The 24,793-nt window shown below is 40.7% G+C and overlaps 2 protein-coding genes across 6 annotated transcripts in view; one reads left to right on the top strand and one right to left on the bottom strand.

The window, feature by feature from the left end:
- The window catches only part of RECQL (RecQ like helicase), a 34,627-nt gene extending 19,617 nt beyond the window's left edge, over positions 1–15,010 (top strand). For 2 of the 4 annotated variants that reach the window (XR_012586881.1, XR_012586884.1), the window contains exon 17: positions 609–1,373. The gene's annotated coding sequence lies outside the window, so the exon portion shown is untranslated. Of the gene's footprint in view, positions 1–608; positions 1,374–7,612; positions 7,655–8,665; positions 8,760–14,870 lie in introns of those variants that run through there. The other 2 variants (XR_012586882.1, XR_012586883.1) reach the window with 2 other exon arrangements.
- On the bottom strand, positions 2,332–19,615 carry PYROXD1 (pyridine nucleotide-disulphide oxidoreductase domain 1). Of its 2 annotated transcripts, none has more exons than XM_074586092.1 (12): positions 19,426–19,615; positions 14,851–14,931; positions 13,398–13,517; positions 11,793–11,921; positions 11,219–11,292; positions 10,123–10,283; positions 9,007–9,107; positions 7,580–7,709; positions 6,689–6,801; positions 5,456–5,578; positions 5,028–5,165; positions 2,332–4,506 (listed from the first exon to the last, which is right to left on the bottom strand). In XM_074586092.1, exons 1-12 carry the CDS (start codon positions 19,504–19,506, stop codon positions 4,258–4,260), a joined length of 1,500 nt encoding a protein of 499 aa, XP_074442193.1. In that variant the 5' UTR covers positions 19,507–19,615; the 3' UTR covers positions 2,332–4,257. The 2 variants fall into 2 exon arrangements, with proteins under 2 accessions (XP_074442193.1, XP_074442202.1); XM_074586101.1 differs by lacking the exon at positions 19,426–19,615 and adding an exon at positions 19,121–19,262 and having other exon boundaries at positions 2,338–4,506.
- Between the last annotated feature and the right edge of the window lie 5,178 nt (positions 19,616–24,793).

Raw genomic sequence — 24,793 nt, 5'->3', positions numbered from 1 at the left:
GCAGCTCAGGGTGGGCGTGGCTCACATGGCATGGAATACCAGGAAAAGTTAACCCTATCCCCACCGGAACCAGGACATTATGGAAGCTCTTCTTACTGCCTTTCACATCCTTTGCTAGTTCCACCTCCAGCTGAGCACTGACTTTTCTAACTCCCTCCTGGTGTGCTCAGGCAATGTCTCTATTTATTCTGGATATCTTGTACCTTCTGCCTCCTTTTTGTGTTTGAACTAGCTGAGGAGTTCTCTGTTCACCTGGGCTGGCCTTCTGCACATAGGAGTAGAGTATTTATGTTTGGAGGTGGTTGTGTTTTGGAAATCAAGCAGCATTCCTGAGCCCCTTTACCTTGCGGGGCAGTCTCCCTGGGATCTTGACAAGCAGATCCCTGAATGCAATGGCAGAGCTGCAGGTGGAAAAGGAGCCCTTTTGTGTGGCTGGAAGCAAGAGGTTTCCAGCCTTGCCTCCTGCAGGAGTCTGCATCCACTGCTCCTGTGAGGGTAGTCTCAAGGTTTTCCCTCCTTTGCAGCACAGGGCTTGGGTGGTCCTTAGCTCTGCAGAGTCTCTGTGAAGACCCTGCCATGTCCTGTTCCTCCTCCTTGCTGCCACACAGGCTGCTCCCCTCCTCCTGCAGTTCCTTCGCCCAGCAACTCAGCACTGCAACCAGAGCACAGCTCCCACCGGTGAGGCTGCTGTCACCAGCCCCAGGGAGAGACATCAGCCACCTGGAGACCCGGGCTGCTGCAGCACCCCCTTCTGGAGCCATCGCGGATGAAAGCCTCTGCTGTGCCAGGGGCAGTTGTTCCAGCCCACACGAGCATCACCATCACTGCGGTTTTGACCAGAGATGGGGCCTGTTTCTGCAATACTTACACCTACTACAGCACACTTGAGTATGCTTCAGAGAAGAATTTCAACAGGGCATTGTGACAACATTGCACTGCTGCTGACTTGTAGAGGTTTTTGTGAAATACCGTATGTATTTATCCCTTTAGAATGTCTGTTGCTCTTAAAACTGGGTTTCTCTAGCTAGTTACTTGAACAGAAAATTACCTCTTCTGTGCTTTTGAGAAGTACCTAAATTTATATTTAAAAACAAGGCACCTTTTCTTGATCTCAGCTGTTCCCTTTGTAAAAGTTATACTTTAAATGGGAAATACAGAAAGAACGCCACACAAGAAATACTTTTCTCCTTTTTCCCCTCCTTCCCCTGTTGAATTGGCTTATATTCTAACTACAAATCTGTATTCTAAGTAGAAGTGACTCTGGCTGTCCTAAGAAGTACTCTTCTGCTCTATAAGCAGTAGAACATGACTGTATTGAAAGTTGCAAACTTTAAGCCCTAAATGTGGGCTACATTAAACTTAATCTTTGGGAGATTTCTGGTCTCTTAACTTTGCTACTCCACCTATCTATTTGCTAAGAGGGGGAAAAAAAAAAAAAGAGAAAGCAACTGTAGGAGTATCACCGCTTGCCTGTGGCTTAGAGTAGTGTGTCTCCACCATTTTAAAGAGCAAGCTGTTTCTCTTGACTCACCTATGATTCCTTTCACATAACGTCTTGGTTCTGTCAAGGTAAGAGAGTGCCAGCACTTACTGCTGCAAATGTTCTTGCGTTACCTCATCCCACAAAGCTGAGTGGCTGATGGCAATTAAACACCTCTCTGGGTGAACACTGAGTGTGTTTCTCCATAATACACAGGTTCAATGCAAGTTTAGTCAAAACTGTAATAGTTGAGAGAAGAAAGATGACAAAAACCACTCAGGATTACAAAATAAGAGTAGAACAGAAGACAGAAGTTGTTTTTAAGATGTTTCACAAGTAGTGGCAATTTGATCACTCAGAAATTATGGTCGAATTTTGAGTTTTGGAACGACTTTTTTGCCTTTTTACTCTTTTTTTTTTTTTGTTAGAAGAGCATCAATCTTTTTAGTTGCTCAGTCCTACCCTCTGCAGAGAGCAACGAACCGCATGCCACAAAGTCTTTTTCTTTCCACGCCTAACCCAACCTGTCATGTAGGACACCACATCCTGCTGGCTGAACTGCGGCCATTCTGCACGAAGGGTCACAGTCTCTTTCCTCATGTGCTCTAAGGACTGAAGAGAATCTTCAGCTAAGGAATTCTTCCGCCTCCCATTTCAGCAGGGAGAATATTTAACTGAAAGTAAGGTAGAAATATATACCCGTTGACTTCCTTTGATCAGTATTTCCAGGACCAAGTAACTCTGCTGCTGGACTGGTAAAGAGCCAGCAGCTACTGCAGACTTCAAGCATTGCTGAGGTACACGTGAGGCTGAATAGTAGATTAGATTATTTTTATTTTTTTTATTATTTTAATATCTTAGCAGCCAATGATCAGTAAGGCAAGTTCAAACTCATTATAAACGTTAAGTTCTGGTAGGTGTCGTTTTGGTTTCACACACATTCAGATGTATACCAATTTAAATATAAAACAAACAGGATAGATTAAGAACATGCTCTTCATCTTGTCTGTGACTAAAGCTGGTAGAATCTTGTCAGTGACTAAAGCTTAGTATTTCACCCATCATTTAACTAAAACCTTTGCCAAAAGTGGAATGAATTAATTGAATTAAACAGTCATTCTCTTAAAAAATAGTGATTTCCTGGGAGAATGCCCAGTATGTACCGCCAACTTTGCATTTAGTAGAGTACAACAAACTGTTTCTAGTTTGACCCTAAGCAAACAGCAACTCCCAAATCACAACTTTAGAACAAAACCAAAAGCCAGTATGAAACAACCTATGGAATACAGAGAGGACATTACAGAATAGCTTAAGTTCTAGTGTCACCTAGACACTAGGTCATGCCTAGCAACCAAAAAAGAAGGAACTTGACTGAAGCAAACCTGTACGTACACATCAAGTGCATCTTGTGTAACTAAACATATAGCCAGGGAGCTAGTTACAATTGAAAACAAACTGCTTAAACCCCCATTGGCAACTTAACAGTAGATACTTTGTCACTAGTTACCACAAGTCAAACTGGAGTTTAGTACCTGCAAATACTCCTTCCTGGAACCAATATGCCATGACAGTGGAAATTAGGAGAGGGCAGAAAGTGGCTGAGACACATAGTCCCCATGAAGGTTTTCGTTAAAGCGACTGTAATAGTTGTCTATTAAGAATCACATCAGGGTACAGCATTCCCATTCAAAATTGCGTCCAGTACCATCTCCCACATAGTCTGGATCCAGGAGCCTGCTCCACAGGCCCTTGCCAGGGAAGACATCCAGCAGTGCTGTTTTGTCAGCCTTTCCTTGGAGTGCACTGCACACTGGATCCTGGTGGAGACCAGACAGGAGGCACCAGTGCAGCTCTACCACACTACTTGCACAGCTGAAGTGACAACCAGTAAAACACTGCTCTCAATTGACATCTCATCCTGGCTTTCATTGGTCAAAGTTTTTGTACTTTGCCAAGTAGCATTTATTTCAGAAATAAACTTATGAGAAAAATAAAATAAAATATAAAGCATCCATCTTGCCATGTATTTGCAGGCAGTGAGCTCTGAGCACCCTGTGCCCTAAAGATGGCCCCTGTTAATCTGAGCCAGCTCAACAGAGATGGTACCATTAGCTGGAACAGGAGTCTTGAAACCTGCAGCAAGTACTCACAGGCCTGAGCAGCGGAGGTGAGCTAGTGGGATGGTAACACACTGCCTGACTGCCTACTGAGCAAGTAGCTTTAGGAAGCAGGGTCCTTCCCACCCCAGCGAATGCTCACACCACCCAAGTCCAGAGGTAGCTGTAGGCAGGTAAGGCAGCACCCACCACATCAAGGCTGCCTTACTGGTTGAGATGAGGAACACGCATGGCAGTAAGCCATGGGGAAACTGGGCTCTGGTAACCATGGTAGGCGAATTATACATGGAGCTATGAGGCAGGCACCAGTTTTAACATGTTTTATTTACTTTTAAAATTGAAGGCTACTTCGCATTCAAGTGAATGCAGTGCTATCTTAACAGCACAGTGCAGCCCTCTTTTTAAGACTGTTACAGCCCTTTTCTTATATGCTCACCTAATCTAGATGAAAACTTTTTGCCAACAATAATCCACTTGTTTTTATTGCTGCGTTTCTGCACAGATAAATTTAATTTGCCGGTGAGTATTTTGACAAGATCAACGCAAGATCATAGTAGGGATTTGCATTCATCCTTCATTTCAGGTAATGCTGAGGAAACAGTTTTATAAGACATACTACTCAGTGTCAAAACTTTATACAAAATGGAAATGGGGTTTTGTTCAATCAAAATAGTCTTCTATATCAATATCTGGATTCAGGAGATCTTCACCATAGGCGGAAAGATCCATTTGATTTAAAATTAAGTTTTCAAAGGTTTCTTCCAAGTCCGTTTCACCAATCAGCACAGCTCCCATCATTCGGCCATTCTGCATCACTACTTTAACGTACTCTTGTCCCTTGGTACATCTCAGCATCAGCTCATGGTCTAAACCCAAGCCTTGTGCGTTGTATTTTCCCAAAACCACCACCTAACAGAAGGAAAAGGAAAAAGCATTCATAAGATCATTGCAGTGTCTTTTAGCATTTCTGCTGATTACATCAGTCTTTTGAAGCTTAGAACTGTTAACAGGAAAAATCTCTGTCTCTAGGGACCCTTCCCCCTTCATTGGCTTTCAAACCCACAACAGAATTAAAAGTCTTCACCTTGAAATATCATATACAAAACCCAATAATGAACCAGTTACCATGCTGAACTTACTTGAATTTATCCATGAAGAGAACCTTAATGAAATGGAATATATACATAGATGCAAAGTAGATCAATGTCATTCACCAATTAAAATTTATAATATATCTATAAAGATCTTTGCCCTCTTCAGTTTCAGCATTCGAAGTCAGTATGAATGGAGAAAAATCTAAACTAAGATTAATTATTTTACAGAGAAAACTGTTTCGTCAATATGAAAGCATCTGCTCAGCAATGGCAAGTGAATATAAGGAAGCAGTATGTGTGTCACTCAGTGGTTGAAGACTGTTAGAGTGTATTTACCTTGTAATTGAAAAATTTTGTAACATGAGCAAATAGTTCAAAGCTGAAATCCAGATCAATAGATTCTCCTAAAGTATCTGCTGCCATGCATTTTGCTGCATACCATCCCATCTGCCTAGCTTGAGTCCACAGTCGCATCTAATAAAGAAAAAGATTTAAAAACACAGATACATGTCACTGTGCCATGACCGACACTCACTCTCTCTCATCAATGCATACTACATCTTCCATTATACTCAGAAAGGCTGAAGAGCTTGGCTTTCAGCCACTGAGACAGAATTATCTGTCATCAACACACCCAGGATTATCTACTTGTTCACCGTTTTCCGCTTCAATTGAACTTTATTTTCTCCCATCTGCGTAATAGTATGTAATTTAGTTTGTAGATTAGAGTGCTGCTGAGGGCACAATCGTATGATTTGATTTACCTGATGCCACACTGGACTAGGTTCCCACGCCGCCGTGCAGATATCCCCAGCTGCATATATATCTGGCAGGGACGTGTGCATGTGTTTATCTACTGTAAGACCTCCATCTTCACCTACAGCAAACTAAAGGATTTGCACAGATCAGCAATAAGAAAAAGAATCATTTAAATTAAGTAATTAAACTTGATCTATGTTAAGCAGTCATCTCATTTGTTACTTTTTAACGGCAGACTCCTAAAAAACACGGGTATTTTAGCTGTTGCTGAGCAGCGCTTACACAGCCCCACAGCGACAAGGCTGGGGGTGCACAAGAAGTCGGGAGGGGACCCAGCTGGGGCAGCTGACCCCCACTGACCAAAGGGATACCCCCAAAGCCATATGATCTTGTACCCTGCAATAGAAGAAGGAAGGGAGGATGTTCGTATTTATGGCACTTGTCTTCCCAAGTAACCATTACGCACGATAAGCCCTGCTTTCCTGGAAATGGCTAAGCATCTCCCCGCCCATGGGAAATAGTGAATTAATTCCTTGTTTTGCTTTGCTTGCGCACACAGCTTTTGCTTTGCCTAAACTGTCTTTATCTCAACCCATGAGTTTTCTCACTTTTAACCCTTCTGACTCTTCCCCCATCCCACTGGGGAGTGAGCGAGCTGCTGTGTGGGGCTGAGCTGCTGGCTGGGTTTAAACCAGACTCCGAGCATAGAGACAGAATGACCTCAAGGCCTGAAAATTCCCATGGCAGCCATGAACTCTATAATCAGCATCCGTGTTCAGATGCCGATTCAAAGTGTGACTTCCCTCAATGAATACAAGCACCTTTATAGCTCAGTTTCATAGATAAAAGTTACTGGAAGTAACTGCTTCCTTCCCAGGAGAAAATCTTAAGATTTGTAAGGCAAGAATGTGGTGCAGAATTGACACAAAAACTATTCTAAACTTTTGCCACATTAATCAATTCTACAAATGTTTTTTCTCTTTGTATAGGCTTAATCTTAACAGTGTATATTGTATCAGTATATATCATGAGCAGCAATATAATAAGCCAAGAACACTAATGAAATTTATTTATCATCATGTTAGGTATTGCCAGTACCAACAATTTTGAAATGCTGTACAAGATTCAAAACCTTTATCAATCAATGTTCCATGTCAGAAGCAGAAACCAGCTGAAAGAGCTTATTTCACCTTACTTAAAAAGACAGCTTAAACGTCAAAAGAAATCAGTATGCTTACATTATTGCCATCAAGAAATGGTTCAACATTTGGCACAACTCCAGTTGCGCTGACAATGAAATCGCATCCATAAATTTTTCCATTAGTTAATTCCACATATACAGGCCAGAGCACTGAAAAAGGGGAAAATTTTGCCCTGAGAATGTAACCAACAGAAGTTATATTAATTATAAAATTAATATTTTATTATAAGACATAAAATAAAAGAAAAACCCCAATCTTTTAAAATATCTAATTGATTAGGCAGGGAAAAATTAAAAATAAAATAAATTAACCCACCACCCCGCCCCCAAAACAGAGAAAACAGAGATTACCTCTAACATTTCTTACCTTCCTTCAGCACTAGAAAAATGAGATTTTGGAGCTTAGCTCCAAGCCCTACTACTAACTTTCTCCGCAGTTTTCCTAAATCAAAGCCCTCATTTGTAGGGGGAAAATACTGTGTCCTGCCGCTGCTTCAGACCCATGGGCTGATCTCTGATGTACACAACTGCCAAATATTCTTTTACATATAAATTTACAGATGCACAGGAAATGCCTCAAAAGCAAAAAGAATGACAGAGATTTGACTTCCCAGAATCTTATGCTGAAAGTAACTGGCTATTAAAATAATATTTTAAGTAGTAATTTTCATTCAGTGGAATTCATAGATAGAATTATTCATGAAACAAGTGATAAGTTTTTCTGTTTGCTTTGAAGGATTACATCAGTTTTGACACTAAATGTTTTTTGTGTTTTTTTCTTCTCTAACTCCACTATTACTATAAGATTTTACCAGACTGTCACAAGGAGGGAATATTTGTATTTGCTCTAAAGCAGCAAACAAGATCAAACAAGCTCCAGCACTGCTTTATCTTCAATGTGTTGTTTCTAATCAGCACTGGCACCTACCCTCATCTGGTTCTACATTTTTCTCATCCTTAGGAAAAGTCAATGAAGTCCGTTGCAGTTGGATAAATTCTTGCTGTAAGTGTATTTTCTTTACTTCACATAGTATTTCAATATGTACTTTATGAGAAAACTAAAGAAAGATTGACAAAGTTGTAAACATAATGATTACAAATAACAGTATTTTTAATAGCAAGTATACCTTCATCTGAATTGACACGATACTAAACTGGGGGGAAAAAAAAAACCAAAAAAATCCCAAACCAAATATATATCCCATCCTAAAGTGTGACACGTTAGGTGAGTTCTTACACGTTTTCCTTTTTTGGCACAGATCTAACCACAGCAAATGGCAATTTCCCTGCTTTTTCAGCAGATCTCTGATGTTCCTTGAAATCTCATGACAATTTATATTTTTCTGGCATGACAGAAAACATATTCAAGTTCCCCTGAATTTACAGGAAGTGAATTCAGAACTTATCAGAACAGGAAAAAAGTAAATTCATCTTTTCCATCTTTAAGGATTTCAAATCCTTCATTTCTCTATGATGAATTCAATTCTGATTACAATGTTTATATTCTAAATGCTGTAAAAAGAAAATATATCCTGTTCCATCAACACATATTTCAACCACTTACTCCTATTCTAAGCTTGAGACAGAAACTGGAAAATTACCCGTTTCTATAAAGTATTTTTGCAGATTCATGCCTTGAACAATTTTACTTCTCCAATACATGAACACATTTCCACAGCCTTCAACAGCTGAAACACCACTGATTAATATGATGACTATCCTAAACATCCTTTAGTTGGTACTGTAAAGCCATTTCTGTAGAATCCATGATGATCTCCTCTGAAGGGCCTTTTTTTAAAATAAGTTTAACAGATGCAAACACCTAACAGCTAAGAAAGTCATAAATAAAAACTTGATAAAAATATATGAAATGTAAGGATTTTTACTTTATTTCAAACATGAAACTCTTCACAATCCTTACATCCACTACTGATTTCACATTTCATTGTCTGCTGTGAAGGAGATTGATGTGCCCTGTACCTCTGTACAAATCCTACTGTCCTGTTTTTTACAGAAGAAAACGTACGTATGGCAGCTAAAAATCAGGACAACGGAGGTACCGCTGCTTCTGGTTAAAGCTAGGATTGATACCAGTCCTACGGAAATACGTAAGCCAATATTTCTGTTTCAATCTGAAGAGCAAATTGCTAAAACCATGCCAGTGGACCGCCTTCTTTAAGCGGGAGATTACTTTATTTATGTTAACATTATTTTCCTGTTTAATTCTGACAGGAGAATCAGTTCATGCACATTTTATTTTTATTTTCCATTTCTTGAACGTGACATTTCACATTCTGTCATCCTTACCCACTTGAAGCAACAGTTAAACAAATGTAAGCCAGGTTACAACCATACCTCTTTAGTCCCTTTAAGATGTAAGCCCTCGTGCCAGTCAGGGCCTAAGGCACTGCCCAGTTTGTCAGATACTGCTGTAGGTCCTTCTTTTTCCTCACTTCCTGAAGGAAAGAGATGAAGAATATCAGATTTAGCGTGCACACTTCATTGCCTGCAGAATTCAGAACAAGGATTCTCAATTAAGAGAAATATGATCAGGTTGCCAGAAGGGAAGACAAAAATGCGCAACGTCCCAAAACCCATTAATTTGCAGCCAAATCAGACTCCAAGCCAGTATTTTTAACACCTTTCAACTTTATGCCTTTCATTATTTCACTCGCCTCCAAAACAACCACGCCACTGTCAGGTGCCTGCACGGACTCATAACAGCCAGATTCCAAAAGCACCAAGGTTCTGGAGACCCACTGTAGACTTAGTTGCTTAATATCACTGCTAATATTTAAATTGATGCCCATCTGCTAGCAAATGTGCACTGTCGCCTCCACTGCACAAAAGTGCAAATTCTAAAATACCATGATACATTTGAAGAACACTGGGTGCCATTTTGTGATGTTAGGCTGACTCTTTTACAATTTATTCTTCTAATCAGAAGTCTAGAGCCATGCCCTTCCTTTTGTTATTATTTTGGTCATATATATGTTTGTGTAATGTTCGTTCGCGCAGTTCTAGTTAACTGCTGTTATTAAGACTGCAGTTTTACTGCATCTGTGATAATGTTACGTGAGGTTTCACCTGGTCCTCCAACAGCTTATTAGAAGGAGCACACCTTCCTACTTAATGCTGACATAGTTTAGAAAAACATTAAAAATTACAGAAAACAGAACAGGTTCTTCAGCAGGTGGAATCCAGGAAATGAAATGTAAACTTGGCACAGATATAAAAATAAGGAGATTTTTTACAGATTTTTAGATAACTGTATTACATGCTGTTGCGTGTCCACATTAATTATGGATCGGTTTTTGTATCGCTTTTTTACTTTTATTTTTTTAAAGAAGGAAATGTCATTGATGTTAACAGTAAACCTTATTTATGGCCTTTTAAATTAACTGATCATAGAACTGTCTTCAATATTAAATGCTGCTGCTGCTGCAGCGTTAGGAGACTAAAACACCATACCTTCCATTGTGTACTTGGTTCTTTTACATTCAATTGGAGTCTCTCGTTTTTCAGCAGTTAGCTTTGGAATGAGAAATTCAGCTGCTCCCGCATCAAAAAAAGTGTTCCCAATGGCTTTGTCTTTGATAGCCCAGATTACTTCACAGCCTTGGATTTCATACCTGTGGGCATTTAAACAACGGATGAAGTGAGCAAAAAGGATCCTACTCTTAGCAACACAACTAGAAGCATGCCAGGTTTCATTCCAGAAGCTAGAAATAAGGTATCCAAGACTTTTAAACCAATCAAATCCATGACTGCTTCTAAATATTTACATAAGGAACATATTAAAAAAAAAAAAAATCTTCAAGTTGACAGGTTTCTCACCAGCACAACCTCAACTGAACCAGGGAAGGGCACGAGGGGAGGCAGATCAAATTTATAATAGTAATACTTAGTATTTTCTGCTCCCCACAATGGGAGAAATGTGCATTTTTGCCAGACTGCCCACTGCTAAGAGCAGGCATTTGGATCTTGTTTGTATTACCTGGACCATAAACTGGTAGAGATGGGCAGAGGAAAATTCAGTGCAAGCAAAAAAGCAATTCCCTGCAACACAAACCAAGACCATATATTTGTGTAGAAGAGATGTTTCTGTGATCTAGCAGAGTGCAGGACCACAGGGTTCAATATCCTACCTGTGACAGAGGCCACGTCAGACACTTCAAACGCTCTATCAACTTAAATTAGGCTGGGTGCAAGATAAGCTGCCTCTCTATTCCTCTTACATCTTCTGTCTCCAGAAACCAGACAAGTTTTATAACTTCAGTATTGCCCTTAATAATGTTGACAGAAATCTTGGTTGGTGCCAAATCAGACAAACACGGTATGTACTTATGTTGTGCCAAAGCTTCTTCTGAAGCTTACTGAATTTTATGTGACAGTAAATGTTGCTACTGTGAAAAAAAAATATTGTACTTGATTTTGCCACTAAATGCTTTAAGAGTTGCAATTCTATAAGCCAACCTTTGCCCAAACTGACACACACTAGATTCAACATGAAATTGTTAAAGATTTTATTTGCATATGTATTTTTAAAATTTAGTCATTTACTTACACTAATTCAAGCGCAATGCCACCGTTTCCTACCACTACTATTCTCTCAGCTTGAGCCAATTTCTTCTGAAAAGCCTGCATTAAGAAAGAAAAAGTCAATTACAACTTACATGTGTTTCTTCACACTGATTAATTACATCCTTTTCAATATTTTCTTGCTCTCTTAGTCTTTTCATTTTGATTTTCTCAGACTACTGATCCACATTTACCTATACCAAGATCTGTTATAGAAGCTAGTGAAACCTGTGAAGTTTATCATATTAAGGGATGAAGTTATTGATACAGCCTTACAAGTCTCAAATTGAGACAGGAAAAGTTAAATAATTACATGTAAGCCGATCTGACAGAACCCTTAATAGAATCCAAGAGACTTTTCACTGTCCTAGAGACCATTAGCATTGTGATATCTATTAATCCAGTTTTATTACAACTTGCATAACTTTCACAGCAATTTGTACGACATTAAAACAACAAACACCATCTTACATTTCTCCATTTCACTCCACAATCATTTTTAGTATTTTGCACCAGAAGCAGGAATATATTATAGACTGATAAGTCCAAAACACATTTACCTGTGCACTGTCAGTATCCCGGATTCCTAATACGTATGGGTTTCCTTCAAAAATTAATTTTGGTTTTGCTCCAGCACACAGGCAAAGTTTTTCATACATATATTCTTTCCCATCTTCAGTGAAAATTTTCTATAAAAATTAAAAGAAAAAAAAAACTGGAGACAGATCTACGAGAACATCAGCTTTTTTTCCCATAATGTCATAGTATTTTGCAGATATTAGAAGCTGTAACTGGCTTCTTAAAGAGCAATCCTTCCTACTCACATTGACTGCACATTAGTTATTTGCATTACACTCAAAACAGACTTACAAGCCTAAATATACGATGGATAAGATGGAAAGTGTACACAGTGCACGCCAAGAAAGATGAAATATAAAGATTACCACTTGGTGGCACTCTGTACTCACAAACTGTGCTAAAAGAACCGATTTTCTATGTGACAATGTCCCCCCACCCCAGTAACAGATGTAGACCTATGCACTACTATGTATTAGCAGTTAAGAATCTCATTCAAAACATTTCAACAACAGTAGACCGGTGTTAACTTAAGTAGGCACAGGCTGGAACACAATTTATAAAGACCGAAAATTCTGTTCTTTGCTAAAGAAAAAGGGTAGGCACTAAACAAGCTACATTGTTGTGCAACAACCACTACTTAACATTTTATGACCTTATTTGTTGTTTTCCAAACCATAATCTAAATAGTTTACAGCAGTTTTGCACAGAGAGAGTTTTTAAAGTTTCTTGGAAAACAGCGGCAAAAGATCCTCCAAATCCATATACATGAAATATTCATTTTCACAGAGACATACCAAAACTAAACCAACATTATAATAATGATACAAGAATATAATTCATTCAGAATATTAGCAAACCATAATCTAACTGGAATCATCTCTCTGTGACCGATTCAGAATATTTGCAAATTATAATGTAACTGGAATCATATCTCTGTGACTTAAAGTGAGCAACACCAGTTTTGGTTCTCAATATGAGTTTCTGATAAGGGCTGAAGTGAAAAATAACGTCAAGTTGACACAGACACTAACATATGTGCTGTGCACTACTCGTACTTGCAACATATTTTCTGCTAAAAAGAAAGAAGAAAAGGTGGAAATGTTGGTGCTTTCAAGAATTATTGAGCTTTTTTATCACAAGGTTGTTAATATTTTGGTCTCTGTAGCAACAAGCAGTAGTTCAGGAATCAAAGAGACCTCCAATCAAGGGTTATAGAAATTTTGACACCTATATTGATATACAATATTGGCTTCATTGACTGGTTTCCTTGCTATTCCAATCAGGTATTCAATGCTATATCTCTAAGGTGGCAAATCTAAGAGATGTGGTTTCTTAATTAAGAAGTAATTTTTGATCAACAATTATATCTCCTGCATATATTTCTACTTGAACAACAGTGAAAGTGATAAGTGAAATTGAAGTTAGGTAGTATTTTTTTTTAATTTTGGTAACTTAACACTTTAATAACCAGAATGTTCTTCAGCAGAATTTCATGCGCCAAATACTCACCTGTTTCTTAGATTTTTTTTTTTTCTTAAAGAATTTGAAAAAACACATAAAAGTGAAAGAGAAAAACATTAGCTTACATGTTGATCACTTTTCAACTGTTTTACTCCAGACTGTATAACTTTAATATTGGGATATCGTTTTTCTAATAGAGAACTCGGTTGCTCTTCTACGTCAAACTCCTCGAGTGTTTTGGAGACCTGTAGGAAGAAGAGAGTTATTTAAAAATATGAATCATTTGTCATTTTTTTTTCCTAAAGCTTTTAACAAAATGTGTTATGTTCGTTTCCTGTAAAGAAGGCACAACATAAAGCCCACAGTCTCAAAACACGTTACCATATTAGTGCTAAAAGTTCCTTTTTATATACAGTATCTTTTCATGCCTATTCCTGGTAAAGAGTCAAAGGAGTACAGGGAATTTTAATTCTAAAGCCAGAGATTAAACAAAAATGGAGAACCGTGATGGCTGCTCTAATTGCTATATTGTTTTATTCCATAAGTAGCCTATATTATTAGAGTTGTTAACACTACTTTTAACTTACCTGATGGAGTGTTAATACCCTGGTTTTCTCGTTGCTATCACGTTGATAAAATAACTCAACGATGTTCTCCCATCTTCCTCTCCTCAGCATTTTGGGAAAATAAATTTTTGTTCAAAATAGCTTGAAGAATTATAGAAACATTTTTGTCTGGAATAAATATTTTTATTCTGTCTAAAAAAAATAATCTGGTTTTCTTCAAAAACCTAACGATTCCAAACCCTCTTGTTGCAGGTAGTTGGTCCTTATGTCAGGAAAGTGCTTACTGTTGTTCAGCTTGTAAGCAGGATGTATAAAACAAGTGTTTTGGCAAAAGAGATTCAAGATCACCTCGAAGTATTTACTTAGCATCTCATCCGTAGTCACTATCTGATATTTCAGAGACTGGTGGGGCAAAAAACCCACCACCAACAAACAAAACCCAAAAAACCCCACAGAGACAAACCACAACTTGGAAAGCAGTCAAGTTATGTTGAATATTCAAAGAGTCTGGAACACAGCTAGGAACCAGAAGCCATACCATGCTTGCAATTCCGAGAAATTAAGATCCTCATGTCCAAAACTTAAATGCTGCTGCCTTCAAATAGTGTTTAGCTATTCCCTTATTCTTCAGATACTAAAACTTCTGCCAATGCAAATTACAGACTTTACATCTCTGCAATGTGTGAATGTCTTTCCTGGATTCTCATGACCCTACTATCAGCATTGTCAAACTCAGAAGATATTCTTTAGTTGGGTGTTACTCTACAAGTCTCACACAGAGCTCTCAAGTCTCTCATCTATGAGTCTCCTTTTTGGAGACATTCAAAACCTGCCTGGATGCATTCCTGTTCAGCCTGCTCTGGGTAAACCTGCTTTGGCAGGGGGGTTGGACTAGATGATCTCCGAAGGTCCCTTTCAACCCCTACAATTTAGAACTAGGATTAGTTTCTAAATTATCTGTACAGATACAAACTTCTGAAGAGGTCTTACCATAAGAAAAATTAAGTCTTACCTGTTTGAAATTTGTTACAGCCTTTATAACTGGAGAAGCTGTCATTAAAAAAATGTCTTCTGAGGGGAATTCCATGGCCAGCTTGTAAAGAAACAGAAATCATGATGAGTGAGTACAGTCATCAATAGATTTTGACTTTAAGACAATAAAATTATTGGTGAAAAGTAATATGTGTTATTACATTACTTTAGTCTTGTAGAATCCTATCAGATAGGCACTACTTCAAGATTATGGAAGGATAATGACTGAAATGAACAGAATTTGGAGACCAAAGATTTTAATCCATATCTTCAAGAACTGCAGTCATGGTATAAATGACTACTCAAAAGACTATTGTCACAGTATTCTAAAGGCCAACTGCAGGAACAGACTACGATTATATGATTTCTGCAGACACCCAGTTGCTGGACATACTTTTTTTTTTAATCGCGTAGTAGTGACTAATTCTTCACAGATTTCATTTTGACAGAGGAAATGCTGATTCCTATCGGCTACTTTAAATGCTATTTCTTAAACTGATGAATGGATTATCATTTCAGAGTGCTACTAAGCAATGTAAGACTTTTACAGGCCACAAGCCAAGTGAAGAGTTCCCATTTTAAATGTACATTGCTCTGCCACAGAAAATGAATCAGCTCTGTCAAGCACAAACCGCTCATCTCTGAGGTACAGACAAAATACAGGGCTCCTTGTCACCAGCATTCTACAGGTGAACAGAACAGCTGTATAAGCCACCAAGAAGCACACTTCATGTTGTACATGAACAACTGAGCTATAAAGGGACTAGCACATATTCCTGTACCTCAGAAAGGAGGACTCTTAACACAGTAATCTGAAGGTGAAAGTGGTGAAATCTTGTTGCTGGTTTCAGCGAGATTCACATGGTCATACTGTTGGCAAATACAAATGAATTTAATGATGCTACGTAAAACTTAGTGTAATTCACACTTCATATCCTGAATCCCTGAAGTGCTTCATGCATACTGCAGCTGTATGCTTTGTATTGACAGACAACGGGAAGGAAAGTTGACACATTAACACACTGTGCTGCAGCAGCTGCTCCCAGCCGTACCTAATAAGCCTCAGAAAAACCACAGAATGCTACAGAAAACATATCATCGTGTTCAATATCTTTATTAATGACAGATAGTGGGATTGAGTGCACCCTCAGCAAGTCTACAGATAATACCAAGCCGAGTGGTGCAGTCGATTAGTTAGAGGGAAGGGATGCCATCCAGGAGGACACTGGCAGGCTTGAGGAATGGGCCCATGTGAACCTCATGGAGTTCAACAAGGCCAAGAGCAAAGTCCTGTACCTGGGCTGGGGCAGTCAGCAGTATCAGTACAGACAGGGGGATGAAGGGATTAAGAGCAGCCCCGCAGAAAAAGACTTGGGGATACTGGTTGATGAACAATTAGATAAGGTTTGTTAACATGTGCTCACAGCACAGAAAGCCAAACAATATCCTGGGCTGCATAAAAAGAAGTGTGGCCAGCAGACCACGGGACCTCACCTGGAGTACTGCATCCAGCTCTGGGGCTCCCAGCACAAGACAGACATGGACCTGTTAGAGCAGGTCCAGAGTAGGGCCACGGTCAATGGTCAGAGGGCTGGAGCACCTCACCTACGAGGGCCAGCTGAGAGAGCTGGGGTTGTTCAGCCTGGAGAAGTCTCCAGGGAGACCTAACTGTGGCCGTTCAATAAATAAAGGGGGCTTAAAAGAAAGACAGAGAGAGAGTTTTTACCAGGGCCTGTAGTGACAGGACAAGGGGTAACAGTTTTAAACTGAAAGAGGGCAGGTTTAGACTAGGTTTAAGTCAGAATTTCTTTACTGTGAGGGTGGTGAGACCCTGGAACAGGTTGCCCAGGGAAGCAGTGGATGCCCCATCCCTGAAGGTGTTCCAAGGACGGGCTGGATGGGGCTTTGAGCAACCTGGTCTAGTGGGAGGTGTCCCTGCCCATGGCAAGGGCGTTGGAACTAGATGATCTTCAAGGTCCCTTCCAACCCAAATCGTTCTGTGATTCTGTGTAATAATCATCTGATATACACGGTAAACCAAAATTTTAAGACTGCCATTATGTACTCAGTGTTACTTACACATGCTCAAATGCTTACTCCTGCCCTCTTATTACAATTTAATGGTTGTTTGAAACTTTCATTCACTATTATTAAGGTTATTGCATTTCTTTACCTTTTAAAATACTAAAATTAGAAATCTGCCAGATAGATAGAATATTGGGTTTATCCATGCATATGGAAATGTGTAAGTCATAACAATCCAGAAATAAATGTAATATAAGCATGAAAGGCAGAAATTATGTAAGACATGCAACAGTTTGTGACAGAGAAAATAAATCTAACTCAAGCTTTGAAGGCAAATTCAGCTTTAAGACATTTTGTCAGATATTTCAAAATGTACTCAAAAAGTAACTAATGCTATGAGAATTTTCTTAGACAGACCTGATACAATGATTGTTCTCAGCTGCCTGAGAAGTATGAACTACAAGACATCATATAATGCAGGCCCAAAATGCAATATGATGGACAAGTTGTTTATTGCCACTATGTTCCACAGAATTATACTTGCTGAAAACCAGAACTGAGAGAAATTGTGTTCAATCTTCCTCTTTTATTTAAAGCATGCCCTCAGCTACGAATGTACAACACAAATCTTTCTAGACACACAATGCCACTTCTAATGGACTTGGTGAACTAAAACGTATGCCAGAAGACCGCTAATTCTCACTGCTAACTGTGCTTCCTGCGGTACTAAGAGGCGAGAAAAAGCAGCAAGTCTTTATCATCACATTACAATCTGATTTGGGTTTTCCAGGAAAAAAGATAATGGCCAGGGAAAGGAAAGAGCGTAAGAAAAGAGGTGTGAATTACAGCAGTAAGCGGCGCACTCTGTGAGCTCTGGAAGAAAACAAAGCCCTAACTCTGTGGCACTAACACAGCAGAAAGCATCCTCAAGAAAACAATAAATTTTAATCCCTTTTATAGCAATCTTAAAGACTACTGACTTAAGACTACAGACATCCAATATATATTGGAAATAACTGTATTGTGAAACAGGATCGTAGCAATTAGATGCAATTCTAAATTATTTCCAGGAAAATATAAAGTCTCTGAGCATATTAAATATTGACCCAAATCTTATTCTTGCAAGCACATAGGGATACACAAGAGCCTTAATTACGTGAACAGTTTAATCAACTTAAGGCATTATTCATATTAATACAGCATTTAAATGTCTGTAATACCAGAGTCCACATTACATTAACCATAAATAAAAGGAAAAGACTCTCAAACTAATAAATTGTACAAACCAATTCCATAAAGATGGAGAACACTGCTGATATTTTTTGTAATTTAGTCTGCATATGGTTTATACAATATGTCAGAAATTAAATAATACCACTTTATCACCAGAGAATAGATGCATCTGAAACAGAGTCTTTATAATGCTTTATAGTTTTAACAGATAAAATATTCCTCATTGAACTAATATACATACAATTTTATTCCACACTATAGCACTGTCACGGTTTGGGCCAGGTTGGCCAATGACAAGATGACAGATGCTCTCTCCCAAACCAGGACAAGTACAAAATTACCTCCAGTTACTTCAAAAACACCAAATACCTTGAAACCAAGCAATGAATTTAGAGCGTGACCTCATGGAAAGCTGAAGAGACTGGCAATCTCGACAGACGTACAACCCTATACATGGGCCCAATAAAAACAGAGCAATATTTTTATGAAAAGGAGCACGTTGTAAGAGCCTTCACCTTAACTGCAGTACAGTCCTTTACGGCTATGAGGAATAATACAAGCAGTGCCCCTTCAAGTTCCTGACCTCTTGACTAGCATACGGAATGCCACCTTTCTCAAGTTACAAAGTTCTAATCCTCTTTTTATGAGGTGGTTGTAAATCCTTATCAGGTTATTTGCAAGAGTTTTAACCTCTTAAAGAGGAATTCTAGACATATAAATATTGTATGTAACATTTAATCCCTGCGGCTGGATTGGTGTTTTTTTGGTTCGGATTTTTTTTTTTGGGGGGTGTGGGGTGTGAGGGTGGTGTTGTTTTGTTTGTTTGTTCTCAAGAGGGACAAAATATTTGTAAAAAATTAGGGAGGGGGCCCTAGGACAAAGTATGTAATTACTGCACAAATCAGAACGCTTATGCAATTGCTATATAAATCTAATAAACTGTTTCTACAGAAGTTCCTACATGGACCCTGAGAGCATTTGTGTATACTCACACCCGGGCGGTCCCCACGGCCGCGCAGGCCGGTGCGCCCCCCGCAGGCCGGCCGCCTCCATGGCGCACACGCAGTTGCACGGGGCCCGCGGGCCTCACTCACCGCCCGCGCACCGGCCCCGACACCCCGGACGCCGCGGGGCCGCAGAGCCCCCTCCGGCAGCCCAAAGGCCGAGGCGGGGCCTCACCGGCTGAAATGACACCCCCCGCCCCTGCCGGGGCCGAGAGAGGGGAGGGCCGGGGCCGGCGTTCGGAGCCAACATGGCGCCCCCGGGGAGGGGGCAGCAGAGGGACGGCGGCCCTTACCTTCTCCGCGCAGGTAACCCCTGCGATGCCTCCGCCCACCACCACGAACCGGCTCCGCGCAAGGCCGGAGGCGACCGCCATTTCCCTGCCCGATCCAGACCCACCGCCGGGTCCGGGCTGGGGCGCGGAAGGGAGCGGCGGCTCTGGCGCTCCGCCTATGGCGCCCGGTAGGGGCCAAACTTCCTCCGCTGGCGGTGCGTACCCGCCCCGCAGGGCCAGGGCAGGGCCCGGGCGGGGTGGGGCTGAGTCACCTCTGGCTCACCCACCCCAAAACAGGTTTTCTCCCTGAATAATTAATTAATTAGTTAATTAATTAATTATAATTTAGCCTTTAGTTTCTCTTCTTGCCAGGGCCTGAATGCTGGGGGGTGAGGGGGATTTTGATGGGCTTCGTCGAGGGACCAAAGAGAACAGGTAGCAAATGGTTAAGATAAAAATTAAAAAACAACAATAAAAAAGTAGATTCAGGCCTTTTTTCATTCCCTATCAGGAAAAAGAATCATAGAAACGTGAGAGACTGCGTTTTCCCCAGACCTACCCCCTCTCCCATCAGTTTTTGGACACAATACTAAAAGTATCACTTAGGCCATGGTGTGAAGACGAACACCGAGGTGATGTTCCTTGGATGCTCCTCTCCCTATCTGTCACCCACCCCTCACAAGGTGTTGCCCTGGGGGGGCACCTGGTGCTTCCCGAGCAGGACACAGGCGGCAGCACCTGGTCGGTGGTGGAGAATCCACTTTGGTCTTCTCCTTGGTTGTGGGAGCAAAGGACCTTGCTGTTCTCTTTCTTTGTTTTTGAGACTTGGATGAGAAGTGTGGTAGGTCCTATCCTATCCTATCCTATACTATGTACAGGGGCCTACAGGAAAGATGGGGAGGGGCTCTTTATCAGGGAGTGTAGCAATATGACAAGGGGTAACAGTTTTAAACTGAAAGAGAGGAGATTTAGGTTAGATATCAGGAAGAAATTCTTCACTATGATGGTGGTGAGGCACTGGAACAGGTTGCCCAGGGAAGCTGTGGATGCCCCATCCCTGGAAGTGTTCAAGACCAGGCTGGATGGAGCTTTGAGCAGCCTGGTCTAGCAGGAGGTGTCCCTGCCCAGGGCAGGGGCGTTGGAACTAGATGATCTTCAAGGTCCCTTCCAACCTGAACCATTCTGTGATTCTACTGTAATATGAGAAATGTGTTAAAGTAAGGAAGTAAGTTGACATGTAATAAACTGCCCAGCAATGCATGTAGTTTGAGATGAGCTGCTTAAAATGAGTTGAAGCTTTTGCAGTCTGGTTTACCCTAAGAATTTTCAGCGTATTAGTAAGTGTGCTTTTCATTCCAACACTGACCTTCAAAGCTTTTTTTCCTCCTGGAGGAAGGGATAAGCTGTAAAAGATAAAACTACTAATTGTGTGCACCACAGAAAATGACACAATTTTATGGCTGATGCCGGTTCAGACATTCCTGTAGCTGTAAGGACATCAATCACAGTCTTCAAAACAGTCACCTCCTAATGGTAGTTAGGTATAAATGCTTTCATTTTGTCTTTTTTTTAAAGAAGTAACTTTTTTCCCTAGCATTGAAGGTAATTTCACACTCCAGACAATTGCTGGCCGTCTTGGTCATAAACTAAATTCTGTTCTCTGAACACATCCCATTCCACTGTAAATTACCTGAGTAAATGACCTGACCTAAACAGCACAAGAAATTGGGTAGACTTGCGTCATCAAGTACAAGAATACCTTCCAAGGATTTTATTCTGTAGTTGACAATAAATGACGGGAGAAATTCTCATTTTACTTAGAGCACTTGCTTGTGCAAACCAACAAAAGTTGTTACTGCCTCCATTCACAAAAATGTAAAAAGCAATTTCAGATACAATGGGGAAAAGTAAGACTTTGAAAATAGTTGCTAACAATTACAGCGTACCTTTTTAGTTCCTAACCAACAGCAAGGGGATGAGAATGTAGACCTGTAAAAAATTTTCCAGATTAATAATGTGTAATTTGTGTAGGGGATGTAATGAACTCGGCTTTGGTATGAGTAACCCATTGCAAATTCATTCCTGACTCTTCTTACCAAGCTTAGCGGATATGCATGGGAAACAAGCAGCAGAGGATGTGAGACCATGAAAGCAAATGATAGTCATTAAGTAGATTTTATTCTTTATTAAACGAGAACTCTTAAAGTTCTCTGAGGAACTCTGAAAATCACTGTGCACTCATCATGGTGCCCATGTCACTCTTATCAGTGTGTGTCCACATAGCCTTCAATGCGTGGCTTTGCTTATCTAACATTCACATTCTAAATGTAAATGTGACTCTCATAATCACCCCAAATTCCAGGAACCAAATCCTTGTTGCAGGTGGAGTAAGTATTGATCTGGGGGAGTCCTCGCTGAAATACTGGAAGAAATCTACTTGTCTGTAAAGCAAAGACTTTTTTCTATATCCCTATTTCCTACAAAGGAGAAAGTGACACGTATAGTTACATGTTGACTGGGTCTCTGCCACCCTGCATCCTCTGCGACCCGGCCGGTGTGCTCTGGCGCGGAGCAGGGACTGCTGCCTCCGGGCTCTGTTGTGAAAAGCCGACCGCGCTGCCTGCCCGTGGTGGCACTTTGTGTTTCCATCACCCTTCCTTTTCTGCAAGCGTGTGTTTGGGCACCTCAGATGTCTGTAAGCCTTTGTTGATTTGGTAAGTTTTGTGTGGGAATAGAAGGAATGTATCACTCGTGAATAATGAATTAAGGTACAGAATATGACAATAACGTCTTTATAGAGGTACATACTATAAGGAATTCTTTTTCTTTCCCTGTCTTCCATTCTTCAAGCAGGTGGAAAAAATTGTTCAGGCAGCAAGAGCAGAGGTAGGCAAGAGATGCCCGGTCCACTGGCTGAATGATAAAGTTGAACTGAAAATGATATACTATTTGATTGGCCCTTGGAAAGGGATCAGAGAAGTGATAACATCTTAAAAGAGCACAAAACATTTTACAGGCTGAGTGACATCAGATATTCCAAGAAGATTTTTTTGTCAGTTAGTACTTGCTTCACATAAAGGCAGAAGATGTAATATTACCATTGTGGTTAATCTGAAATGATTTTTAAAATGACAGACTTTCTTCTGGGAAAACACCTGAATGTTTTGGCACCAGGAGGTGCTGGTTCATTGTGATTCCAGTAAGAAAAGCACTCAGACTCTGTAAAGTATTGTTTAAAATGATGTTTATTGGAGCTAACACTGTACCAAAAAGACGATAGGACAGATAATCTCATGCCCCTCCAGATGCTGGGAACCCCAAGCGTGGATGGGTCTCCAATGCGGGCACACTGTACAGATCCCTACTGTGGAAAGGTTACCCAGCGCTGTCCTCTTTGGAGTTCTTACAGGATTTTTTTTTTTTTTTTTTTTTTTTTTTTTTACAAGAAAACACTTCTATTCATCATTTTGACTGTCAAACAAAAAGGATGTTCACATGAGAACCTGTTGCTGCGCTGACAGATAAAGGCAAGGCCACGCAGGTGGTGTAATCGCTGGTACTGAGTGGGAGCTGACCATGGGCTCCTTGATTGCAATTAGCTGGCTAAGTTCATCCTGTGGCCAAGGGATGGGTGCAGCCCAGCAGAGCCTGAAGGCAGGCCAGGCTGTATGTGCAGCACTGTACAGCACAGGCTCGGGCCAAGACAGGTCAGCTGCGTTGTGGATCACTAACTCCTCGATGTACAATGATCTTCCGGCCAGAATGACTAACTTCCACCCCTTGATCCACATACAGTTGACCTTTCTTATGCACACTGTAAATTGCAGATTACACCAGCGAGGTTTTTTGGCTACTAGAAAGATTGTTTTACATAAAAACCTAATTACTAAAATGAATAATACATGAGTAATAAAACAAATATTGATTGTGAGAATAAGTGTAGGATAGCAGTCACCCTGGAGCTAGTACCATCAGAGATGTCCTGCCGTCAGGTTCCACCCCCAGTCCCGTGTACCCTAAGACACAGTGGTGCAAGTTTCACCAAACAGTCCAGTTATGTGATGTAGTAGACAAAGAAGATCTCTGGTGCTGCTGGAGGGCAGAGACGTCCGGCACTTCGTGTTCACTGATACACAGCATGCAGAGATCCAAAGCAAAACTGTGAGGCTCCACATAGCAGTTCTGCGTGAGATAACACAAAGACTTTTTTTTTTTTTTTTACATACAGCATAAGTTCAGACATGTAACGAGGGATGTCTGTTTGCTCCTTTAGGATTAAGTATGAGGCTTCTGGTTCACATGTCCCACCTGCAGGGATGAGTTTCCCTTGAAGAGTCTGGTATTTGCACTTGCCTCTGACTCTCGAGGGGTCATTGGGCTCCGTCAGCTTCCTGGACTGTACCTCATAGTGCTGATGTCCCGGCAGAAGACGCTAGGATAGGCGGTATAGCCTTGGAAGCATGCTTTACTATTCAAATTCTTTACAACCTGTAATAGCACTGTTGGCCAGTTATGGCGAGTGTGAGAGGGAAGCTGTGCACGCATCTGCTCTTTTAGTAAGGCATTGGTCCGTTCCATTAGATCAGCTCCTCTGGGGTGACAGGTATATGATATACCCTGTGTCCTTCATGCTCCGCCGCCCACTGTCAGACCATTTGGCCTCTAACATGAGACCCTTTGTCCGACTGGATGCAGGCAGGTGGGCCTGTCACTGGCTCAGTAACCACAGGCCTTTCAGTGTCCCTTCCTGGTCAGCGTGTGCAGCTGGGGACAGAGCAATGTAACTGGTGTATGTATCTACCATCACCAGTACGTTCTGTAATCCCCACGCTTTCGGTAAAGGCCAAATATAATCTTTTTGTCCAGTATGACCAGTAACAGGGCCTCACTGAATCTGCTTATAAGGCTACTGAGGTAACTTTTTATCTTTCAGTGTCGCACAATCTGCACACTGTGGCACTGCTTCCTGAATGGCTTCCTGAATGTCAAACCCACAGATCTGAATTCCCTTTTTTTTTTTTTTGCTTTCTGCTTCCCTAAGTCCCAACTTCACAATGGTTTCTCACATACTGTCCAGTTGTCCACCTGCGACTTACTAACCTCTATGGCTAATCCCTTATACACTGCCCATCACTCTGCACTTGTATTGTCTCCCCTTGCTTCTTTGCCACAAACTCCAAGGTGCTATCTCATCACCTGATACCAGGACTTACAAAGGTTTGTGGAGTTGACTGGGACCTAACACAATGTGTTTAGCCTGTTCAAATGTGGCTTTTTCACCATAAAACCATAGAATCATAGAATTGTCTAGCTTGGAAGGGACCTTTCATATCATCGAGTACAACCATCAACCTAACACTGCCAACCATCACTAAACCATATCACTAAG

Source organism: Larus michahellis, chromosome 1, assembly GCF_964199755.1.
Source record: "Larus michahellis chromosome 1, bLarMic1.1, whole genome shotgun sequence".
In the NCBI taxonomy this organism is placed as follows: Eukaryota; Metazoa; Chordata; class Aves; order Charadriiformes; family Laridae; genus Larus; species Larus michahellis.
This window is presented reverse-complemented; position numbering and strand designations above follow the sequence as displayed.

Coding starts and splice junctions, on each gene's coding strand:
- PYROXD1 (XM_074586092.1), bottom strand. CDS start 19,506: ATGGCGGTCGCCTCCGGCCTTGCGCGGAGCCGGTTCGTGGTGGTGGGC. Junction 10,284..11,218: donor GGCATTGCGCTTGAATTAGT/GTAAGTAAATGA, acceptor AAATGCCCACAG/GTATGAAATCCAAGGCTGTG. Junction 9,108..10,122: donor AACCAAGTACACAATGGAAG/GTATGGTGTTTT, acceptor TCTTTCCTTCAG/GAAGTGAGGAAAAAGAAGGA.